Below are 23433 nucleotides of genomic sequence, written 5' to 3' on the forward strand. Positions count from 1 at the left end.
CCCATTGCAAGATGCTGTACTCTGTCGTCGACCCTAAGCCATCCCAGCCTGTCAAAGTGGGCAGGGGTGAGGTGGGTTCGGGGGGTGAGGCCAAGTAGGAGCCTGACCAGTTTGTTTTGGGAGGTCTGGAGCCTTGTTTTAAGGGCCTTTGAGGTGCTGTGGTACCAAGAGGTGCATGCATAGTCAAAGAAACCTTGTACGAGGGCTCCTGTTAAGGTCTTCAAGGTGTTTTTGTTGACCAGTGAGGAGATCCTGTAAAGGAATCTTGTTCTTTGATTGACTTTTTTGATTACTTTGGTAATCCTCCAGGATGAAACCTAGGTAGGTATAGCAGTATACTGTGGTTACTTGGGTCGTTTGATGCGTATGTCCCGTAGCAGCACATGACGTGATGAAGATATGTACCAATGCCAGGTTCATAACTGGCTCTCGATGGTGACGTAATAATATGTTTCAGTGTCAGGTGGATTAAAGGTAATGCCCCTATGTATACATGTATGTAATCTGACACCAAATCACCAATGCCATATCAAGCACAAATTAATCATTACGTCATACACTGCCACGGGACATACTGTATACACATCGGAGCACTGGACAAAAAACATTACTTGCACGCTCTGCTTGCGCAAGTAATAATAATAATAAAATAGCAGACAATATACTGTAGTGTAGATACTAGATAGACGATTTCATACCTGATATGATATGGTAAGTTTATATAAGATAATTAAAATAAACGTGCAATTATGAATGACATTATTATTATTATCATCAATTATTATTTTACAGTACTGATTTATATTCTTATAAGAGGAGAAAAAAGCACCCCCAGCCATATCCGAATGATAAGGCTTATAATAATAGCCTAAAGGCTGTCATGACACAGTTAATATAGCCTAATACTCCAATCCATAGGCTATTATGGCTTTATAGTAAAGGGGATTTTATGTTACTCCTGCTGTCACCCCATATGAACCATAGAATATGTTTAGAACTGTTAATTATCTCCAGGAGAGATTATGCTTTTGCCCGTCTGTCTGATATACAGTATGTGTTTATCTTTCTGTGTGTGAGGAGCTATAATCTCATAAACCGCTGGACTGATCAGTGAACCTTTTTAGCACCGTGCCAATAGGCCAAGGAGGAACTTGTGAAATGGGACATTCTGCACAATGAGTAGGCCTACTTTTACTTTTGGCACTTTAAGTACATTTTGAATTTTGATACTAATACTTTTGTACTTTTATTCCAGTACATTTTTAAATCCAGACTTATACTTGTAACAGAGTACATCTACAGTACATTGCATTATTGTCTCAATAAAATAAAAAAGTAAATTGAAAAGAATAAACTAACAATTAACTTAGCTGAAGTAAATATCTCTCTTCAAATAAAACAGGTTTGTTTGGATGTATTTAATGCTGAGATCCAGTCAGGCTGCTCTTTCCATGTTAGATGAATATCAGAAGCTTTTTTTTCATCAGATAAAAAAGGCCTGTTGTTTATTGTTGTTTGTATGAGTGCGTGTGAGCAAGCAAGCAAGTGTTATAAAGCTATGGCCTTGTGATTTTGTGGCCTTGTGATTTGATGTTAGTTGATGATTAGATGATGATACAGTATATTGAGTCATTGCAGACAGTACACACATAGAGCTCCTCATGACGAGAGTTTTGTAATCCCATGGTAACTCAACTACTGGCGCTATGGTCGGGGTACTATGTCAGTCAGGTCTTGGTGTGGATGTAAATGCGCTCAGTGTCAAGTAGCTAATGTGTGTCACTGGGTTAAGTAGCTAATGTGTGGCTTGGGTGTATCTCACTTCTTAACAGGGCGTGGTCTTGAATCTGAGGTGTTTTTCAGAGCTGATGGGATTTGTTTGTGTGTGTGTGTGTGCGCGTGCGTGCACGTTTTCTTTGGACAGGGACAATGCTCATTAAAGGACCAATTCACCACTTTTCAACCCATCTTCATATAATTGGCCCTCACTAATAATCATGATAAAATAGCACCATTTCTTTCCTATTCAGTCTGCTTCTCATAGGAGGACTGTGGGCAGTTCAGAAACCCGTCCATCAGTGACTTCATCTTTAGGCAGATTTCTTTAAAACAATATTTTTTTACAAAAATGTTTAGATTTTTATTATCGTGAGAACGATGGCTTCCATTTTCGCATTGCAACTTTTCAGGACTTGAAAGTCTGCCGTTTCTAATAGCTTGGATTCCCCATCGATGATGTCACTGGTGGACGGGTTTCTGAACTGCCCACGGTCTTCCTATGAGACACAGTAGAGTAGAAAAAAATGGTAGCCATTTTACCATGATTATAAGTGAGGACTAGTATATGAAGATAGGTTGAAAAGTGGTGAAGTGGTCCTTTAATCAACACGTCAGTTTTCACATCCATGTAAATGGGCCAGTTAGCCAAAAGCTAATCTGGAGCGATCTGGAGGCCCTTGTTGCTCTGTCAACACTGGCACTGTCCCTTCGATCTATGAACTATTTCAGTGGTGGAGCGTGGATGTGCAAACTGTCCTGTCTTAAAAATGAGATAAGCATCTGCAAAATACTTAAAGCTGTCAAAATTAAAGTTGTACTTCTGAACTATATGGCAATGGGTGGTAACGGTTGGGCTTTTGGTCAAGTGTTTTTTAATTTCTGTCTGTAAAGTGATTCTATGGGTTTTAAAGTTGTCTGATTTTCTGTGACCAGGTTGTGAAACAGTATTTTATGTGCATGTTGATGTACCCATATTGATGTCAGATGGGTGAATCATGTATTGTTTGAAATAGTTGCACTGATTTCATTTGGTATTCCTTATTTAATATTCTTTGGAATTATTTGATATTACCACATTTGTTTCAACTCCATAGGCCTACGTGCATTTTAGCATGCCTCATGGTTTTGAGTCAGCACACACACACACACACACACACACACACACACACACACTGCAGTGCTGACTATCGGTATGTGTCAATGCTCAAACTTTCCCTTGATGACATGTTGTTGCCAGTATGCAACAACCGTTATGTTCGGAACAAACCCACACAGACATGGTAGATCATGTGAGGTTAGTTTTCTTTATAGAGGACCAACAGAAGTTAACATTTAGTCTTTTTCAGCGGCAATACAATATTATTCTATGCATTCTCCTGTCCAGTACCTGGTAATTTATCATTTGGATGTGCATGCTTTCTTAATTTTGCATTATTGGATGGCTGGGAGTTGAAGAGCTAGCTGGGAGAATGACTTTGGCTTATACAGAATTTCCTCTGAGGCTATAGTGTTGGGCTAGTTGAAGTATCCTATCTTGGAGTTTGTCTCACTAGTAGAGAATACAAAAATGTATAGCACATTTTTCTAATTTACATGACTGGGTAAAATTTCTTTCAGCTGGCAGATGTGAGAAGTACGCAGAAGGATTTTGTTTTCAGTCAGAGGCTGATCGTGTTCGGGGGACCTGTGTACTCTCTACTGCTCCATCTGGCGGAGTCAGATGGCGACGCTCATCAGCAATGGTGAATGTAAAACCATGGTTAAAAAGCCTTGTGATAGGCGGCAGCAGCGTTTATGTAGCAGCCTAATGTATGTATAAAAAATAACCATGACCTTCCCACCAGGGAGTACAGATGTCAAGGTTACCCTAAACCTAAAGGCTCATACATAGTCTGAATTTTCGGTGGTGAGGTGCCCACCGAACTAGAACATGACGTCACGAGCCGCGGTGAAGAAACCACCGCCACCACTCCAGCCCTTCTCTCTGTTTTTACTCACCACCGCTCAACGTTATTTCAGCTCCGGTGGTCAGCTCACCACCGGAGCGGTGGTCACCTCACCACCGAAAATCCAGACTATGAATGAACCTCAACTCCACCCTACTGTAGCTTATTAACTCTGGCACGCTTACATTGACGTGGAAACAGAAATGTTGATTATTGTGCAAATAAATCATAACAATAAGGTTATTATGGCTTTGGTAAATACGTTACTCCTGCTGTCGCTCCATATGAACCGCAGGATCAGCATTTGGCACAATATGGATAGATGTTGTTCTCTTTCTCTTTTGCATGGAATGGAAGATGATTTCAAATCTGTCAGATTGTGTGTGGGCATGAAAGTGGCAATACAATTGTCTTTAAATTAAATTTTGTATCATGTCTTGCCATTTCGTTTTTAAATCCTCCTGGGAACAGGTGTTGTAAATTAGAAATTCACTATAAATACTTTGTGCACTACATTTGATGCTTTGGATAATTGTATGTTGCTTCAATGTGCAGCAGTGAGGTACATATTACCTGTAGGCCTATAACTCTTCCTACTTCTGGGCCTCTTCTGACTTCCTTCACAGGTTACCGATGATACTGATTAAGGCTGTTCAATTTAGTGTAGTGTTTCTCAAACGTTTTAATTTCAAGGACCCCCATAACTTGATGAGTTACACACACATACAGGGCCATAAACCCACTCAAGGAGATGTTGAGACCCACTGGCGTGTTTCCAGTGAGCCAACATGCACAATAGCAGCACCCTGACTCTGACCAACCAGAAACCAGAGCCTTAATTAGCATAATCGGTAACACCTGTGAAGGAAGTTGGAAGAGGCCAGGAAGTAGGAAGAATTCATTCCAAAGTGCATATAATTTATGTTCATGTAGACCAGTGGTCCGAAATGGTCTGCCAAGGCACACTGGTGCGTATGATGAGAGGGAGACTGTAACATCCACTTATTATTTTTGCGATATATACATAATAAAAATCACACCCGTTTGAACTAAGTGAGGGGCGATCTTATCAACATACATCATCATACATCATCTCATTCCGGCCAATCAGAATTTACGTCCTCACCTTCGTCTTCAATGTTTGTGTTATGCAATGTTTGTTTACACAAACACTCAATTGTCCATTCATTGTCAATGGCATTTAATGTTTGTCACTTGTGTAGGAGAAAGTTTGTGTTAGCTCATGCACAAAGCTGGACATAGGAGGCCTGGCGCCCCTCAAAAATCACACTCGTATGAAGTGAGGGGCGCCCACTGTGGCTGCCACATGACGTCACTGCTTAACGTCACTGCGTCACAAGCAACCACAATCACTGTCAAAAACTACAGTTACAATGTACAAGTTTTTTTATTATTTTACTAATCAGTACTATTCCAATACAGAGGCAAACTCTGTACCCCAAAAATATATATTGTAAGCGGCATCCCTGTTTTGGGTATTTCATTGTAGGACGAAAATGTAACATTTATATATGTAACACTATTTTCGTTATGTATACAGGTGCAGGATGCACCAGCAGTGGATTCCAATCCCTGGACTCTGTAATGGTGGACATTTCTTATTCACCAGGGAGTTGAAAGTGATTGTCTCACAACCACTATAATAGTGTAGTATGATGTACACTGCAAAATACTGAGTGTCAATTTAATTCTAGTCAGTGCACACTGCACAGTGACAGCACATGTCCTTCTCCCCTCCTGAAAATACCCCAAAAAACCTGCTGGTTTTGCATCAGTTTGCCTTTGCTGTACAGCATGACACTCCTATCACTCCACTAAACTCTTCTCGGGTAGCGAAGGTGAAACGTGCTCCTCTTCCTCATCTTGTACTTTCTCCTTGTCGTCCGGGGAAGGGATAGGAGGCGGGGACGGGGATTTTGACTTCACTTCTTGCTCACCTGAGCATACATTGGGTTCTGTTCCCTGTCACTCGACCCCTCCTGTGCTTCCTCTACTGATGAGTGAACCAGCTCATGAACGGCCACCGAGTCGGGGTCTAGTTCATGAGATGAAATTTCCATTTCCGCCCGAGGAGTTCCTCCTCTTCCTCCTCCGACGCTCTCCGTTTCCGCGATGACGTCGTAGATATGCTGGGGATGTACTTCTGGAGATGCCAGGGGTTCCTGGTTCTGTCCTGCGCCCAAGCCGAGACTCTCCAGGGGACCCTCTGGGTTCAGGGTGCTGGTGAGGGCGTTGGTGGAACCCTCTGTGTCCAGGGTGCTGGTGAAGGCAGTGGTGGATGGTGGGAGGGAGGAAAGAATGTGAGGCTCTGCAACGTCCACTGTGGTGAAAGGCTCTGGAGGAAGAGAGGGGTGGAGCCTAATGAGAGGTATGCTAAGGAGATACACAATAGAGCGTCGCAGTCCCGCCCCCTTTCAGAACGGCAAGGGCCCAGGAGATAATTCCCCATTAATTTTCCCCATAGGCTTTTCTAAAAGTATTTATTTAAATATCCTTTAAGCCTCATACAAAGCCAACTCGAGTTGTGACAAATCATGACACAAACACAATGTTTTGGGCCGATTAGTAAGAAGAAAAACAAAACAAAAAGTGTTGTACCCTGCCTTTTTATTCTTTCTAATTATTTGATCTGAACAAAACATTGTGTTTATTGTCATGATTTGTCACGAGTTGGCTTTGTCCATGGAGTAAACAGGGTGTACAGGGTTTGATGAGGTCAGATCAACATATGGAATGTCAGCTCCATATATGGAGATCTAAGGGTTTGATGAGGTCAGATCACACTCAGTTGGAATGATTCATTTATTTTTCAGAGAATCAAAGGTTTTATGGTCATGATTCACCAGGATCCTGGATTCTATGCTTTAAATAATTGATATACATATTTTTGTAAATCTCGATGGGAAAAATGAATGGCCGATTTCTCAGTGGGTCCAGAAATCTATGCCCATGACTGCTATGCCCTATCAAGCAGTTCTAAATGGTAAAATAGAAAAGTAGAGAGACCACCTCCAAACACTACATATGTGATTATTACTGTATATTATATTAACATACTAGTTGACTGACTGTATGCCTGAAGTGTAATGCGTTTGTGTGTGTGTGTGTGTGTGTGTGTGTGTGTGTGTGTGTGTGTGTGTGTGTGTGTGTGTGTACCCATATTGGTGTCAGCTGGAGGTGAGGAGCCTCTCATTTTCACAGCTCCAGGACTCCCATTACGAATCTGCTCCACCACTGTGTCACACACGCACATGGATGCACGCACGCACACACACAGAGAGAGAGAGAGAGAGAGGTGAAACCCTGTCCTTCTCCCTCCTCAGGGGACTTCTAATTGTATGACAGATACTCTTCTACTGTAAACCATCTATTCATTCATACCTCGGAGGCCAAGGGTCAGTCAGTGATGAAATATTCCTGCTATACAGCCAAGTACCACACCACTGCTACATTCCAGCAGTGGTGGAAAAAGTACACACAGGTTTTACTTAAATATATATCAGTATCAATGCTGCAATACAGTAACTCTTACAAGTAAAAGTCCAGAGCACTATAGCTGGATATAGGAGGGGTTAGCGCCCTTCAACAATGCATGGACGGTGATCAGATGATAAAGCTCTGAATATTGTTTCATTTTGTAAATATCCAGTGACTACTATGAGATTGGGAGTATCTGAAAGGAGGAATAAGGGAGTGATCAGTGGCGTTGTTCCACTGTCGGTAAAGTCAGATGAGTTTCTTGAGGTTGATGATGTATGTCATGCAAAACAGCTCACACGATTCAGAGAAGGGGAAAGATAAGAGACAAAGAGAGTATATATTGCAATTACGTGACATTGTTCGACTATTCTAAAGAGCACCACTCGGGTGCTTCTGTTGTCAAATGTATGGACACGTCACTACAGTATATGTACAGGTAGGGGAATAGAATATAGAGAATAAATATGATTCTGGATGCAGCAAGGAGATGGAGGACCTGGCTAATGTGCTGAGAGAGGGAGTGGACAATGTTTGTTGGATTGGATTATTTCGACTAGACACTTTATTTAGTTTGGTTGTACTGCATAACTTTGAACTCTCCAATCCAGTTGGTGGTGCTAAACCTTGCAATGGTATGCAAACCGCCATAAAACAGGAGAAGAAATGAGGGGTGCAGTGAGGGCAGTATTTGTATCAGGCAGATGACATCTTACTAACCTAAACAATTTATTACAATCATAACTACCCTAAAAAAAACATTAAAGTCCATAGACTTGGCTGGTGGCCGGTTATTGAGGGACGCTAGCCCATCCTATGCACAGATTGGTGTGTATGTCCGTATGAGCACGGAATGTGTTTGTAGCACGGAATGTGATGTATGAATGTGATGTGTTGATGGGCTGAGCATGGACAGAATGTGATGTATGATGATGTATATGATAAGAGCGCCCCTCACTTCACACGAGTGTGATTTGTTTTTTTAAACAAACAAACAAGTCTATATGTCCATATAGCCTTGCTGCCGCATGACGTAATCTCGGAAAGCCATGCATTGGAGGGGCTAGTGCCCCTCAAAAATAAAAGTCAGACAACCAATCAGCCATCCATCCACCCATCATCCTTTTATCCATTCAGATAACCTGATTTCTCTGGTGACTGCAGGTGGCTCCTCCATGGTTGGTACCAAGAGTTGTCCTCAGGGCCCGACTCCGATGTAGTGCTCTCTGAGAAACAAACACAGTACACACTGTCAAAATGAAGCTTCATAACTAGGTTTAGGAACAATGACCACGCCGTGTACTGTATGTAGCTAGGCCCACTTGTGGTTAAAAAAAAATATGAGAAGAAATAATAAAATAAAATACATAAATTGTTAAAAAAAAGAAAAAATATATATATTATTGAATAATAATCATTTACTGCCCCCCTCCCCTTCCCCTTTTAGATATTGTGGCTTGGAGATCCTCAATGGTATCACTTCAAGGTCTGGTCAGGTGGAAAGCCTTCCTTGTCCTGTATTTTGGACGAAGATCTGCATGCCTCCCCTGAGACGGAGCACCAGATGGAGGGTAGATTCCTTTTGGATGTTGTAGTCAGAAAGGGTGCGTCCATCCTCCAGTTGTTTGCCAGCAAAGATCAGTCTCTGCTGGTCAGGGGGTATGCCTTCCTTGTCCTGTATTTTGGCCTTGACATTGTCAATGGTATCACTTGGCTCAACTTCTAGGGTGATGGTCTTGCCAGTGAGGGTTTTGACGAAGATCTGCATGCCTCCCCTGAGACGCAGGACAAGGTGAAGCGTGGATTCCTTCTGGATGTTGTAGTCTGACAGGGTGCGACCATCCTCCAGTTGTTTGCCAGCAAAGATCAGCCTCTGCTGGTCGGGGGGAATGCCTTCCTTGTCCTGTATTTTGGCCTTGACATTGTCAATGGTATCACTTGGCTCAACCTCCAGGGTGATGGTCTTGCCAGTGAGGGTCTTGACGAAGATTTGCATGTTTGCACAATTTGCGGTAAAAGTATGAATAGTCTGCCAAAACAAATCGCTGAATACTAATCACTAGTAAAAGTATAAGTATAAGTAAGTAACAATGAAGGCGTAAAATTACTTAATATATAAGTTGCCAACTTGATGAGCTCATTGTTAACGTCAGCCTTACCCAAATATGGAATTGGTAGCTGTGCAGGGCCTGCAGGCCCCGGGTAGGCAACCTGGCCTGGTGAACTGTTGTAGTTTGCTTGGGGGTGCATGCTTAAAGTAAACATAAAAAGTCTAGACGTGGCTGCCACATGACGTCATGGGGGCATGCTGAATGTTGGGGGCATGCTGAACTTTGCTTCTATATGACATCATGCCACTGCTAAAGGCTACTACTATACAGTACAACCATATTGTATACTGTACCTTCATTGCATTGAGTTTAGAAATAAATCCACCAAGTCAAACTTTAAAGATGGAGGTGTTTATGATCTTTGTGTTTATGAGGTGACAGTACTTCATTAGACACCTTGTTGTGGTTGTTATGTGCAATGATGTCTTCCCTTTGTATTTAGGGTCTCTTCCTGGAGGTTGAAACCTTGATAGTAAAACATGAATATGAAAATAACAGTGATATAGTGACATCACAATATCACCCCCTCCCCTAACCCCTCCCACTTTATCATACAACAACAGCTGTGGGTGCGGCTTCAGTTCAGGTGGATTACCACCCATCACCACCCACCAGGCAAACCAGGCATACTTAATGTGATGGGCGTGTCCACATAGAAACGACATTTTAACAAATACTGTACACTTAAAAAAAAAAAAAACAATCTACTTAATAATACCTGAGGATCAATATAAAAATAATACTTGAGGATCATGTTGCAGGGTGTAAATGTTTTGTAAATGTTATGGAACTCCATCTTTAAATATGAAAATGTATGAAAATTAACCCTTCACTAAATCCCACCCCAAAAAGTGGTTGTCCAATGCCAATCCAAATAGTTTAGCAACGGTTGTTATGCAGGTCAAGCTTTCTTTGCTGCTAATGTGCCTACTGCCTATAGGATGGGTTGGCAACTCAATGAAGAAATACTGTTGCAACAGACTAAAAGGACTGACCCATCTCGTCGTCTTGCATCTCGTTGATCATGGGGTTCACTCTGCTGGCTGCCATGGCTTCCTCCAGCTTCACCTACAAATCAACACCTACAATCAATGGAATCATACCCGATTCTATGTCATGCATCTTTGTTCGTTAGTTACTTGAGCCCTGTTTTGCCATATAGGACAAACACCGAAAAGATGTACAAGCTTACGATGTGTCATGTAGATTTGCTGCTTTAGTAGAAGTATGTAGAAGTTTAAGTACTCCAAGGCAAAGTACACCAGCTCCATCATTGTTAATTGCAATGTGCGTGTTGGGTTGAGTTGTGTCCCACTGAGGGAGCTGCAGTGTCTCTCTGCCACTCTCTGTGTGTACATCTTCCTCTTCATCTCATGATCTGTAAGGTTGGTCATGTCCTCCTCCACATGCAAACTCATTAGAGCTCTAATCAAAACAGCAGGGATGATGGCAAGACCAGAAGCTAGGAGGAAGCTGAACCTAGAGAACCAGGAAACTGTGGCGGCTTATACAGTATGTCATTGAACACAGCCAATGCCCCTCCAACACTCAACATGGGTTAATGTGGTTAAGAACACAGTTAAGGTCCATTGTTAGGTGTACTCTGTCATAATACACTACGAGTCCTCATTACTGTACCCTCTCTGTTTCCTTAACGTATTGTCAATGTTCTACAGGGCTCAGTTGATTTAAACTAACCCTCCTAACCCTTTAACTTTTCCAGTGAAGAAACATTTTGTGTTTGAAATAGACACTCATGCTTTCTAACTAGGTGTGATTTGGGGCACAGGATGAATATCAACATCCTAATACTGTTCAATAATTAGATAGGGAGGGGGTGCAAATTATGACAGGCAGTTTCTGCTGTCAAAATATGACTCCCCAGTCAAAAACACTTTGTGTTTGAAATAGACACTCATGCTTTCTAAGGTTTGATTTGCGGCCCTAAGGATGAATACAAAATGAATATCAACATCCAAATACTGTCCAATCTTTAGATAGGGAGAAAATTATGGACAGGCAGTTTCTGCTGTCAAAATATGACTCCCCAGTCCCAACCTGTGTTTTAATAGACACCATAGTGCTATCTATATAGGTATGATTTTGGGCCCTAAAGATGAATACAAAATCAATATTACTATATACTGTTAGATAGGGTGAAATTATTACAGGCAGTTGCTGCTGTCAAAATATGACAAAAAAACCCACTGTGTTTTGAAATAGACACTCATGCTTTCTAAGGTGTGATTTGGGGCCCTAAGTGTGAATACAAAATGAATATCAACATCCACATGTGTTTTAAATAGACATTAGTGCTTTCTAGGGTATCATTTGGGCCCTAAAGATGAATACAAAAGTAATATCAACATCGTAATACTGTCCAATACTTAGACAGGGAGGGGGGTGAAATTATTTCTGCTGTCAAAATGTGACTCTCTTAGTGAGAGGTTTCCTTTTGCAAACTATGGGGAAAAAAAGTTATCTGCTTGGTTGATATTGAACATACAATATGCAGTAGTATTTAAGTCTCACCACTCTGACGAGTGTAGAGGGGTTCTTCTCCACGTCAGGATCTCGCAGCTCAAAGGAACGTCTGGAGGAGACATGTATCAGAATAAGAAAGCAAGACATTTTCAAACAATGACTGATCAATTTCTCAGCCCAATCTGGGAACCCATCGACCAAAAAAAGGAACAAACAGCGCTGTCTGCTGTTTGTTTCCATTGAATTTGTCTCTGGGGTGTCGCCCTGTAGAACATAGATATTAATAAAAAATAGATGCCTCATTGGCCATTGGTTCATTAGAGCGACGTCACCCGACGTCTGTCGACGACGTGAGGGTGTCGGAAGTGCGGAAGGCACGCTACACCAGGGGTTCTCAACCCGTGGGTCTCGACCCCTCGAGGGGTCGCCAAATTATTTTGGGGGGTCCCCAATAAAAAAAAAAAAAAAAAAAAACATTTATTTTTGTGCAAGTGAATGGCTGGAAAATGGAAAGTTTACATAGTACACATAGTACATGCATACACTTTCCTTGATGATTATATCTGGTTTCAGTATTTATTTATGATGTATTTTCTCTATTATTAAGGTTATTTTTGCAGTCAGTTTGTATTGGGGGTGGGGAGGGGGGCGGTGGTAGCGAGACATGGCCAAAGCATTACTGGGGGTCCCCCCACTCCCCAGCCAAAAGCATTGAGAAGCCCTGCGCTACGCCACGCTGCCACTCAAATGACTACATGGCCAATCACAGGGTGTCTTTTCCGGGACTTGTCAGACCAGACAAATCTTGTTTTTTTTTCTGGAAACGTCACTGGTCTCACGTCACGTGGCCTGCAGGCTGTTTCCTCTTATAGTTGTCTGGCTACACGAGACTAGTGAAGCACCAGCCAAAGAAGTTGCGTCTACCTTTATATGTCAAATTCCAATACCCAAATCTTAATTGGCCACTCGCTTACTGCACACTCGCCATCGGTCACTCCAGCAGGGCAGTGTTACGGTGAAATTGGTGACCTGACGAAATATGCGACCATCTTGTGGACTTCACATAACTTACATGGAAGTCTTTAATACGTGGCCTAAATACCACTTGGTTAGACTCTGCTAATAATCAGCAATGATTTACGTTTACACAGTTATATACAGTATGTCTACATGATTGTCACCTTCAGCAGGTCACCAATTTCACGGTAACACTGCCATGCTGGAGTGGCCGAGTGTGAATGAGCGAGTGGCTGAGATTTGGGGTATTGGAATTCAGTTTATGTTATAGATTAGAATATGGATAACAATGTTGGCACGTTTAGTCCGCCCTCAGCCCTCCTCTTCTGGTGGGGCGCCTATGTTTAAATTCCCACTAACAAAAATGTATACACACTCTGAATGCCCCTGCCGACAGATTCCGTAGCGCAGCTCGGAATCTGTTCTTGAGAGATTACATTTAGCCTAGCAGATTGCGTCCACTAAGGAAAGTAGGCTTTTGTTTGTAATGATACAACCGGTCTTTGTATTGGTGAGTAGTAGCATTAAAACGTTCTTTATATTTTCGCTACAGAGGAGAGGCTGTCTGCATTTCATGCGAGGGCAGGAAGACCAGAGTGGCAACGGCAGCAAGGGCATTAAAGGGCTATGGACCAGAGCTAGGTTTCAACCATATACTGACATATCTAATATTGGTTTAATTGCAAACCGACCACTAGGGGCGAGCCAAATTAGTTAGCGTGATTTTTGAAAACCATATGCCCATTGCCCATACCTAACACCATGCCAAAATTTAAAAAGTAGTTACCAAGTGCATAATAACGAGGTTCACGCCGCGCCCGTTCGCGCAATTCTCGTCTTTGCATTGACTTTGTATGTAATCGCGCCACTCTATTATCCAAGTATTTTATTTTTATTTTTTGTATAAAGACAGGGCATATAAAGTAGCCTGGCTTGGCCAGCCTCGGAGTGAATCCCCGCTATGAGGCTGTCCAAGCCAGGCTACATATAAAGCCCTTTGAGACAGAAACGGTGAGGTCAATATAAATGCATTTGACTTGGCTTGACTTATATGATTAGTTATTTTGTTAACAACCTGTCAGAACAAGTCATGGCCCACTTATACAGTAGGTCCAGGCTGCAGGCCCCTGACTAAAGCCTAACCTCCTATGGAACTGAGGCCTTGAGGGATAGTGCCATCTTCAGGCGGATAAATGTATCTGCATCATGTTTATCATAGCTTGCACACACACTATAGAAACACAACACTATAGAAAATGTGAAAATCTATTGAACAGCTTTACCAGTAACCTGCCCTGATGAAGATGATTACAGTGTGTGTGTGTGTGTGTGTGTGTGTGTGTGTGTGTGTGTGTGTGTGTGTGCGTGCGTGTTACTCACCTGCCACAGTCTAAGCAGAGAGTGGAGAGGATGATGGAAAGGATTACTATGATGAGGAGACAGAGGACCCCTGCATCTGGAGAGAGAAACCCCATGACCTCACCTCCTACCAACTTCATCATGACCTCTGAGAGAGAGAGAGAGAGAGAGAGAGAGAGAGAGAGAGAGAGAGAGAGAGAGAGTGAAAGGGTGGGAGAAAATAGAATATAGAGAGGAAAAGCATCAACACACTGAGAGAAAGTGAATGGAAGGAACTATAATATATACACACAATAATAGAGTCTGTTATTTCCTTTGCTGCCATTTGTTGGTATGTTGGAAACCTTGGCATATAGACAGAAAAATGCCCTTAACAGGGTTGTTAAGGGGGCTAGCAAGATTATGGGAGTACAATTAAGCTGTCTGAGTTATGTAGGCCTATATGAAGAGCACGTGCTCAAGGGAAAGTGTCATAGATCTATTAGAGCAGATACCTATCTCACGGAATATCCGGAATATCAATTAGTGCCTTCTGGCCAACGGTTAGAGGCCCCTGCAACAAAAAACAATAGGTATAAATTCTCATTTATACCCACTTCCATTCATGCCATCAATAATGGAAGCAGGAGGAGGTGTAGTTGTTGTTTAGTGTCAAGGGTGAGGTGGGTGGATGGCTGTAGTTGCACATTATATTTACTTTATTAACCGTTTCTTGATCTTGTGACCATGTACATGTTTATGTCTGTTCTTGTTTATGTATGTCTACTGTGTTTTTAGAGTTTTTATTATCTACTGTACATGAATTGCCCAGTTTGGGACATACTACAGTATACTAATAATAAACTTGACCTTGACCGGTCCTAGAGAGAGGACAATGACAAGCCAAATAATAAAGAGCAAAGCCGAAAACACTTAAAAAATAAAGTGTGAATTCATGGCATGTCTGCAGCATCACCACATACTGTAGCACGTGAGAAGGAATGCTAACATGATGAATTACCATTTACCATTATTACCATACTTTGCAGATGGCTTGGCTGAACACTTTATATGAACAGACAAACGTTCACAGCCACACAGTACCTTCATTAACACGTAGTGTACATATGGCTAGGAATGAGCAAACTTTTTCTGAAGTCAATTTTCTGTAGGCCTACGTTTTTTTTAGTTTCATGTGTAGAGTTCAAATTCCATTCATGCAGCAACACTACGGAGGCAGAGATTACCATAGGCAATTTTACCATAGGCAATTTTTTTTGAACAACTCACAGTTACACCCCAAGGGAAACAAAGATACAAACATGGATATGAGCCACTTATCACCACGGGAATTAAACAAATGGAAGAATATAAATATAATAAATAATGTTGCTGCCTTGCAGGTCAGACTGTCGAGTTTATGTTATTTGTTTAACTAACACCTTACAGAAATGTAAAGTGTTATTGGGGAAGGGATAAAGCCAGATACCGATATTGTATTATTCTCCAATAAATCAAGAATTTCTAAATCATATACATTTGTCACAAAGAGAAAGTATAGGCATGTTCTTGAAGCTAGACTTGACTTCACTCTAGAGACTTTTACAAGTGTTGACCTAGTAGTCTGTTAAGCACCAGGGCAGGGCTGCACACCCTGAGAGAAGTATTGGCTGCCTGTGTTTTAAAGTAACTATTATCTTTTGCTTTAGATAGCAGAAAATAGCTAAATACAGAGGTGCTGGAAGAGGTTATTTTCCAAAATAATTATTAAAAAGAACTGAAAACAGTAAATGAAAATCCACGGCCCCCTCACGTATTAGAAGGACAATATCAGTCAGAACAAAAGTTGGGTGTTTTCGATGAATCTATCATGGTTCAAATGGAGTTTGACGTTATAATGGGTTTGTATAGGAAGGCGGTGGGGCAGCTAAAATGAATATAAAATATCTAAATACTGAATCAAGCAACTTAAAAACTATCTGAGGAGTTCACATAAGCCTGAGTAGACGATGAAATTGAAAATGAAAATGAAATGATTTTTTAAAAGTGAAACTTTGATGATGTCACTGGTAGGCAGTTTTCTGAACTCCTTTGAGACACATGCCAAGGCCAAGTAGACAGAAATGGTACCAGTTTATGATTCGCATTAGTGTGGATCATTTTATAAGAAGAAGAATCTACGTGTATAGTACTTTAACAGTAACTATAAAATGTAAAAGTTATAATTAGGCCTATATTGTGCACCCTGATCATATTATACTATACGGTATTATCAGTGGTGGAAAATAACGAAGTACAATTACTTCGTTACTGTACTTAAGTACAAGTTTGGAGAATTTGTACTTTTATTGACTACTTTTCTTTTGCTGTATTTTTACTTTTACTTCGTTACATTTACAAGGAAAAAATCGTACTTTTAATGCGCTATATTTAAAATCGGACACCTCGTTACTCGCTACAAATTAAATAATAAAATCTTATATTTGTCTTACTGGAGGAATGCGCAGTTGAGAATTGAACAGGGCTGCTCCACTCTCAGATAATAGGGGGCGGAGTTGTGTTCTGCTGCCTGGCCTGCTTTGAAGACGGCAAGACGCACACACTGTGTTGTTTTGTCACACGCATTCAACATGGATGCATTAAACATGCCTTAATATTTAGCGGAAAACCAACCAATAAGTCCCTATCCGACACAAATTAACTAATCTTTCTCAGCCGTCACTGGAGCGCGCATCTAGCTACTGCATGATGATCATGCACGCTGACAGACAGCAGACACTGTCCCAACTCCTAACACAAACACTGAGGGAACTTGTTGTTGTACACACATAATGTGCCACGAAAAATAGCTTCCAATAGCTTAGTTGGTTATTATCGCTTCGAGGAGGTACGTGTCCATAATATCGCCACGAACGGCCAACAAAAGACATCTCTCTTCCACAGTGAATGAAGCCTAATTTATTCTTCGCCGTACAAAGTGTTCCGTGCTGAAAATAGCTGATATACAAGCTCACAACTCGTCGCGTCCGGACACGTTGTGAGCTTGTAGATCAGCCAACCCCAGCATGCGGAGATGCAGGCTCTGAGAACGTTCAGAAACTTTTGCCTTCACAATAAAAGCATGCAAAAGCCCATATAGAGAAAGATAAATAATTCGGTGACATTTCACATTGCAAAAGAGCAATTTTTGTAAAATGTAAAAAATATATAAAAATTAAAGCAAAAAAATAACGAAAAAGAACTATAAAAAATTTGGAATGATGAACTATGAACGGAACTAGTTCATTTTAAAAATGTTGAACTGTGAACTGAACTATAGTTCCTAAAAAAAAAGAACTTTCCCAACACGATGTATGCTGTTGGGGGTTCTGTATTTTCAGTATTTTTTGGAATAAAGCCACTTTTGACAGGATGACAATTTTGGAAATTCATTTCTTTGTATTCATTTTGAAAATAATTTTGTATTTTGTACTTTGTACTTGTACTTTGTAATTTTTACTTTTATACTTAAGTACATTTTACGCCGGGTAAATTTTTGTACTTAAGTACATTTTATTTGAGGTACTTTTATACTTTTACTTAAGTAACTTTCTTAATGGGCACTTTGTACTTTTACTTAAGTAATTTTCAAGTAGAGAATCAGTATTTTACTTAAGTAAAATATTTTTGTACTTTTTCCACCACTGGGTATTATGTATGTGCTCATGAATGGCTGATGCACATCCTGTATGTGTAAATAATGCAAAGGTAAATAGAATGTCAGTGCAGATTTATTAAAACACAATAATGTAACAAATTAGATTGTATACCTTACCTTGTGGCTTGTGGTTATACTGTTATACTTGTGCAATGAGAAACAAAGATGCAGGTGTCTCAGGCTGCTGTCATCGTCCTAGCAGAACAACTGTAATGCAAAATATAACATGAATAAACACTATTGAATCCTTTGCTTAACTTGCTCTCTCTCTCTCTCTCTCTCTCTAACAACAACAACACTACATTTCATTATTTTCATTGCAGTATTCTCCCTTTTAGTTACCTTCAAAACATTGAACAGTGTCTAGCTTCCATTGTTAATATAGCAGGGCCCCATCACACAAATAAATTCTTAATTACTGTACAAACTGACTTTATTTAGGTCACACAATTTTACTGTAACCCATGACTTTTATATAATAAGTGCAACTGTGGAAAAGCGTTAAGTTCTTTAAATTCCTATGATTTAGGAAGGAATAGAACAGAATAGAATAGGATGTTTATTTCCACACAGAAACCCCAGAAGTTAAATATTTGTTTGTGCGGGTGAATCGTGCATGCCAAGGCCATAGACCTTAAATCCAGATCAAGGTGTTTTTCTTTTCGCTTATCATATCCAAACACTCTATCTCTTTCTTCCTGTCTTCCTACAATGTAATATCTAATCTTGACTTTTTTACGGTATGTATATATTTCACTAACGGGACAGTTGTGGCTGATTCATATTTGGCCATAATACAACATGTATTGTCTTTCTGTGTGGTATAACAGCCTATACGGGGAACACCCATTGTCCATAATCCTGCTAATGCCGCTGCAAACAGTCTGAGTCAGTAGGAAAATATTAATATTTATTAACAGAGCATGACGTTTTGAACCATGTGGGACTGGTCTTCATCAGGTCTAATACATTAATCATAAAACTTCACAGAGACAACAAAAATGTTTTTAGTAACAAGGTCTCACTCTTGAAATTTCATCAGACAGATGGATAGATCATTATTAAATGTGTGAAGAGTTATGCAAGGGCATTGGAGAGGAACAGACGATATGCCATGGCTCATATATTTAATTTCAATAGATAAATATTGGGGTACGTCTGCTGGCTCTGCTGTGATATATTGTCATTGTGCCCAGAATTCCCCACCAAGGGGTAAGGCACGGCACATTTCTCACATGGGAAATGTATCGACCATTCATCGAAGTCCCATTTCAAGTTGCAATCTCACCAATAAATCAGGGTGGAGGAAATGTCTAACATTCTTTTCTCCTTCAGCAAATACCGTCAAATGTTTTTTGAGCTAGGCTTCAAACCCCCAGCTGCTCCAGAGATGCCAGTGGACTAAACATGAAAGAACTGGACAGAATTATTCAGTATAATATACTTCAATAATATAGTATATCAGACTAATTTTGGATTAATTTTGGTAAACTCTCTTTTAAATGAGAGATCATAAAAGAAGATCGAGTCATTTGGAGTGGCAATCAACCAATAAGCTAGTTGATGCTGATGCGTGAACAAGACATGATCAGTAAAATCTGCCCTGGATAAATAAAATAGCATTTTAAATGTTCATGATTATTATTTTAATTAGTTTGTACATTCACACTGCCAGACTTCAATTTGTCTACCCTGACTAATCAAAGTTAGTTGAACCTGCCTGGCCAGTAAATAAAAAATGCTTGTAAATCACTTTAATAAAGCGCTAGTGGGTCAGGTTTCAGGTATATAAGAGATCATGGTACAATGGGTCAGTTTGACTTGTCACATAGCCAAGAACAGCTCAGTATGACTGGAATCAAGTTTGACTTGATAAAAACATGCTGAAATATCTTTCCTCTGCCCCTCTCTCTAATTGTATGTTTCTCCACCCTGCCTTGAAGCAAACTAGTTATTTATTATAATTGAGAGACAAACAGTAGCGGGGCTGTTCAACGTGTTTCAATACAAATTAAAGTATGCTGTCAGTCGTCACATTTTCATCAAATAGAATTTTTTTATTAAATTAAACAATCTTTTAAACTAGAATTTTCTCTGTGTCGCCTCTTCCTCTCTGCTTCAGTGCTTCTTACTCTACGTGCTTCTTTCTTTCTCTCCCCCTCTCTTTCTTTCTTTCTGTCTCTCCCTCTCTGTCCTTCACCCCCTCTCCCTTACGCCCATCCACCCCTCCCTCTCCATCCATCACCCCCATCCATTCATCCTCCTCTCCCTCTCCTGTACTTTCACTCCCCACCTAACCTCCCTCTTTCCATCCCCCTGAGCAATAAGACCAGTTTATTTTCTTCCGACAACGCCTTTAAATTCTCCTCCCTGCAGGTAGTTTTATGTGAGCCGGTTTCACTGGGCCGATGCCTCGGGGCTCCCAATGTAAACACTGTTAGAGCAACTGTCAGTATTCCAATCCCCAAGCACATCGTTCTTACAGGACCGATACCTGCGGCATGTGTCATTGTCCATTACATTTTAGTTAGTACAGATAGCAAACATATCTCGTCATGCATAAATAAATATAGCCAACGTCTCTAGTTTCGTAAAATAAGTTGATTTGCAAATTGACCAATAAGACAAAATGTCTCATGAAACTCCACATATTTCTCAGTGGGCTATTTATCACTGAGTAAGCAGTAGTGTTTATAATAACGGTGAGAGCAGGCCTTCCTGTCTTGGTAGAAGTTTACACATTGACCGTCCTGAACACAGTCAGGAATACAGAACAAACAGCACACAGCTCTGCTGTTTGAGCTGCTTAAAGAAACAGCTCTCAATTTAAACCATTAGAAGTTTCCTGGAAATGGCTGGATAAGTTAGGCATTTAGTGCAAAACAACACAGCATAATGCGAATAAATCCAATGTCCGCTGTAGCCTATGCAAAGTGCTTTAGCCAATTGTTCTCATGGGTGGTCCCTTCAGGAATAGAACCACCAAACCTATGTAACTTAGATAGTTGTTTAGTGTTGTACAGTGTTTACGCATACCGGTAGTTTCATTATATAGATATTTCACTGTTAGGTTTTTAGATTACGTATATGATTCTTGAACTTTTTATGTATTTGATAGTCTTTTGAATAATATAAAAAAATATTTTAGCCATATTTTATTTTAGTTATCTAGTTTTAGTCGACTAAATATACAGTTGATTTTGGCAACTAAAATATATTTTGGTAGACTGTGATGGCATTGTTAACACGTAGTATCAGATTTTACACATGGTTGCATGCTGAAAATAGCCAATCTACAAGCTTTTGAGCTTGTAGATCTGCTATTTTAAGAGCATAATAGCGCAACCAAACATAAAATTACTTGTCTTAGTTAGTTCAAAGAAACTAGAGAAACGGTTGGATGGCACTTACACCCGCCTTCTAATGAGAGCCACCCATCGACTAATCTAATATACGGTAACCTTCCCCGTAGATTTGGATTATTATTATACAACATATACATTAACCACTTCAGCACTATACATTTCAGCCATTTGAAAGTAGTCGATCTACAAGCGTACAATGAGTCGCGATGCGGAAAATTGTGAGATTGTATATCGGCTATTTTCTAAACATTTGTATACATTTGAAAATAATATGGTAGATTCCGCATAATGAGTAATTTTACGTTTAGTACTTCAAGTATATTTTGATGCCAACACTTTTGTACTTTTACTCAAATACATTTTGAATTCCAGACATTTACTTGTATAGTTCTCCAATGCAGATATTGATACTTTTACTTACGTATAAAAACCTTTGAGTACTTTTCCCACCATTGATGGTGGTGTAGGGGACAAGTATCTCATCACCGAAGAGTGGCCTCAGATACGGTAAGTTGACTGGACGGTAACATGTTTATCAGACAACAACACACACTGCTAACCCTAACTGTCACTTCACCCTTGGCCAGTGGACCACAGCCAACCATAACCCAGCTGTGTGATACTGCACAGTGGACAGATCGAGACAGATAAAGCACATATATTAACAATAACAACAGAGAGAAACATGGAGAGAGGAGGGGGAAAAATAATTCCAGACAGGCAGGCAGGGGCAGAGACAGAAGGAAAGATAGAGATAAGATCCTTTTATTTTTGTAATGAAATAAACATATTTCAAATAAATTATTTAACTAGCAGTATTCCAGTTTACTGATCCTGCACGGTGGCATACAGTAGGGTTATCAGAAAGACAGACAGCAGCCAGAAGTACATTGGCACTCAATTTGTTTTGTGTGTAAAATACACAATACATGGGGATATTAATAGACAGACATGTGCACATACCGTTGCATATGCATGGACAAGACTGGTCATGTCAACACAAAACTACACTATACTGTCATGAGATGATATACTCACAGTACTCAGGGCCGGTCAGAGATCTTCAAGTCTCCATATGGTCCCACTGTCAACACTCTTGTCCTTTCTTCATTGTGTTTACTCCACCTTATTACCTCTCCTCCCTCCCAACTTCCTCTGTCTATCACTTTCTGTTGTAGCCTTATAACTGTCTTGCCTCTCAGTCACTATAGCTGTCAGTTTCTCTCACTCGCTATTGCCCTCTCTGCCTCACATACACCCCCCTCCCCCATCCATTCTCTTTCTATCCCTCCCTCCCATTTCCCCATTTGATTCAAAACTGTGACACATGAAAATAACTTGATGCGGTATACCTCAGTCAACTCTGGACTATGAGTACTTCCTCATTCTCGCGTGTCTCTCGTTCACGTTGTCCCTCGCTGAAGCACACTTGTTGAGGTCTTATCTTGACTTATGTCTCTCCCTTTTTCAAGCAGCAGATAAAAGGTCAGCTGTTATTAGGCCTATACTTCACTGCCAAAGTTAGTCAACGTTTACATAACCCTTTCTTTGTTGTATTAACTGCAATTTACATGAGCCTGGATTATAACCCGCCTTTTCTTTGACTTTGGTTTTATGTTGTTCCTCCTGTATGTGTTTATACGTTGGTTCTACAGTACCTCAAGTCCCCTCCCTCAGGGCATGGGTGAGGGTGCGTGGGTAAATTAGGGGGGGGGGGGGGGGGGGGTTTGTATTGCTGTTTGTATGTCTTGTTATTTTACTGTAACCCTTGTTTTATTTTACAGATCCTACACATCTCTCATAGTTGTTGTCTTGGCTGTGAAGCATGGACCACATACAGCCGGCACGTCAAGACCCTTGAGTGCTTCCATATTGGAACATTACATCGCATCCTGGGCCTCACCTGGCGTGACCGTGTGCCACATACGGAGATTCTGGCAAGAACAAGCTGCCGGAGTATGGAAGCTACAATCGCCCAGCACCAACTGCGCTGGCTTGGACATGTGATCCAGGTGCCTCAAGACCGACTTCCCTGTAGAGTGCTGTATGGTCAGTTACACCACGGCCGGCGCCTGACAGGGGGGCCGAAGAAGAGGTACAAGGACCAGTTACACCATGGCCGGCGCCTGGCAGGGGGGCCGAAGAAGAGGTACAAGGACCAGCTTAAGACCTCACTGAAGAAGTGCAAAATCCGGCCT

General features: G+C 40.8%; 1 protein-coding gene across 2 annotated transcripts; it reads right to left on the reverse strand.

Moving 5' to 3' along the window:
- Window positions 1-4948: 4948 nt before the first annotated feature.
- On the reverse strand, window positions 4949-22455 carry LOC308314014 (uncharacterized protein). 2 transcript variants are annotated; one of them, XM_080761387.1, is made up of 8 exons: window positions 22274-22455; window positions 14216-14342; window positions 11867-11927; window positions 10330-10402; window positions 8366-8449; window positions 6903-6980; window positions 5457-6081; window positions 4949-5175 (listed from the first exon to the last, which is right to left on the reverse strand). In XM_080761387.1, exons 2-7 carry the CDS (start codon window positions 14335-14337, stop codon window positions 5669-5671), a joined length of 831 nt encoding a protein of 276 aa, XP_080617513.1. In that variant the 5' UTR covers window positions 14338-14342; window positions 22274-22455; the 3' UTR covers window positions 4949-5175; window positions 5457-5668. The 2 variants fall into 2 exon arrangements, with proteins under 2 accessions (XP_080617513.1, XP_080617514.1); XM_080761388.1 differs by lacking the exon at window positions 6903-6980.
- Between the last annotated feature and the right edge of the window lie 978 nt (window positions 22456-23433).

Source organism: Protomyctophum bolini (genome assembly GCF_963924005.1).
Source record: "Protomyctophum bolini genome assembly, chromosome: 1".
Classification (NCBI taxonomy): Eukaryota; Metazoa; Chordata; class Actinopteri; order Myctophiformes; family Myctophidae; genus Protomyctophum; species Protomyctophum bolini.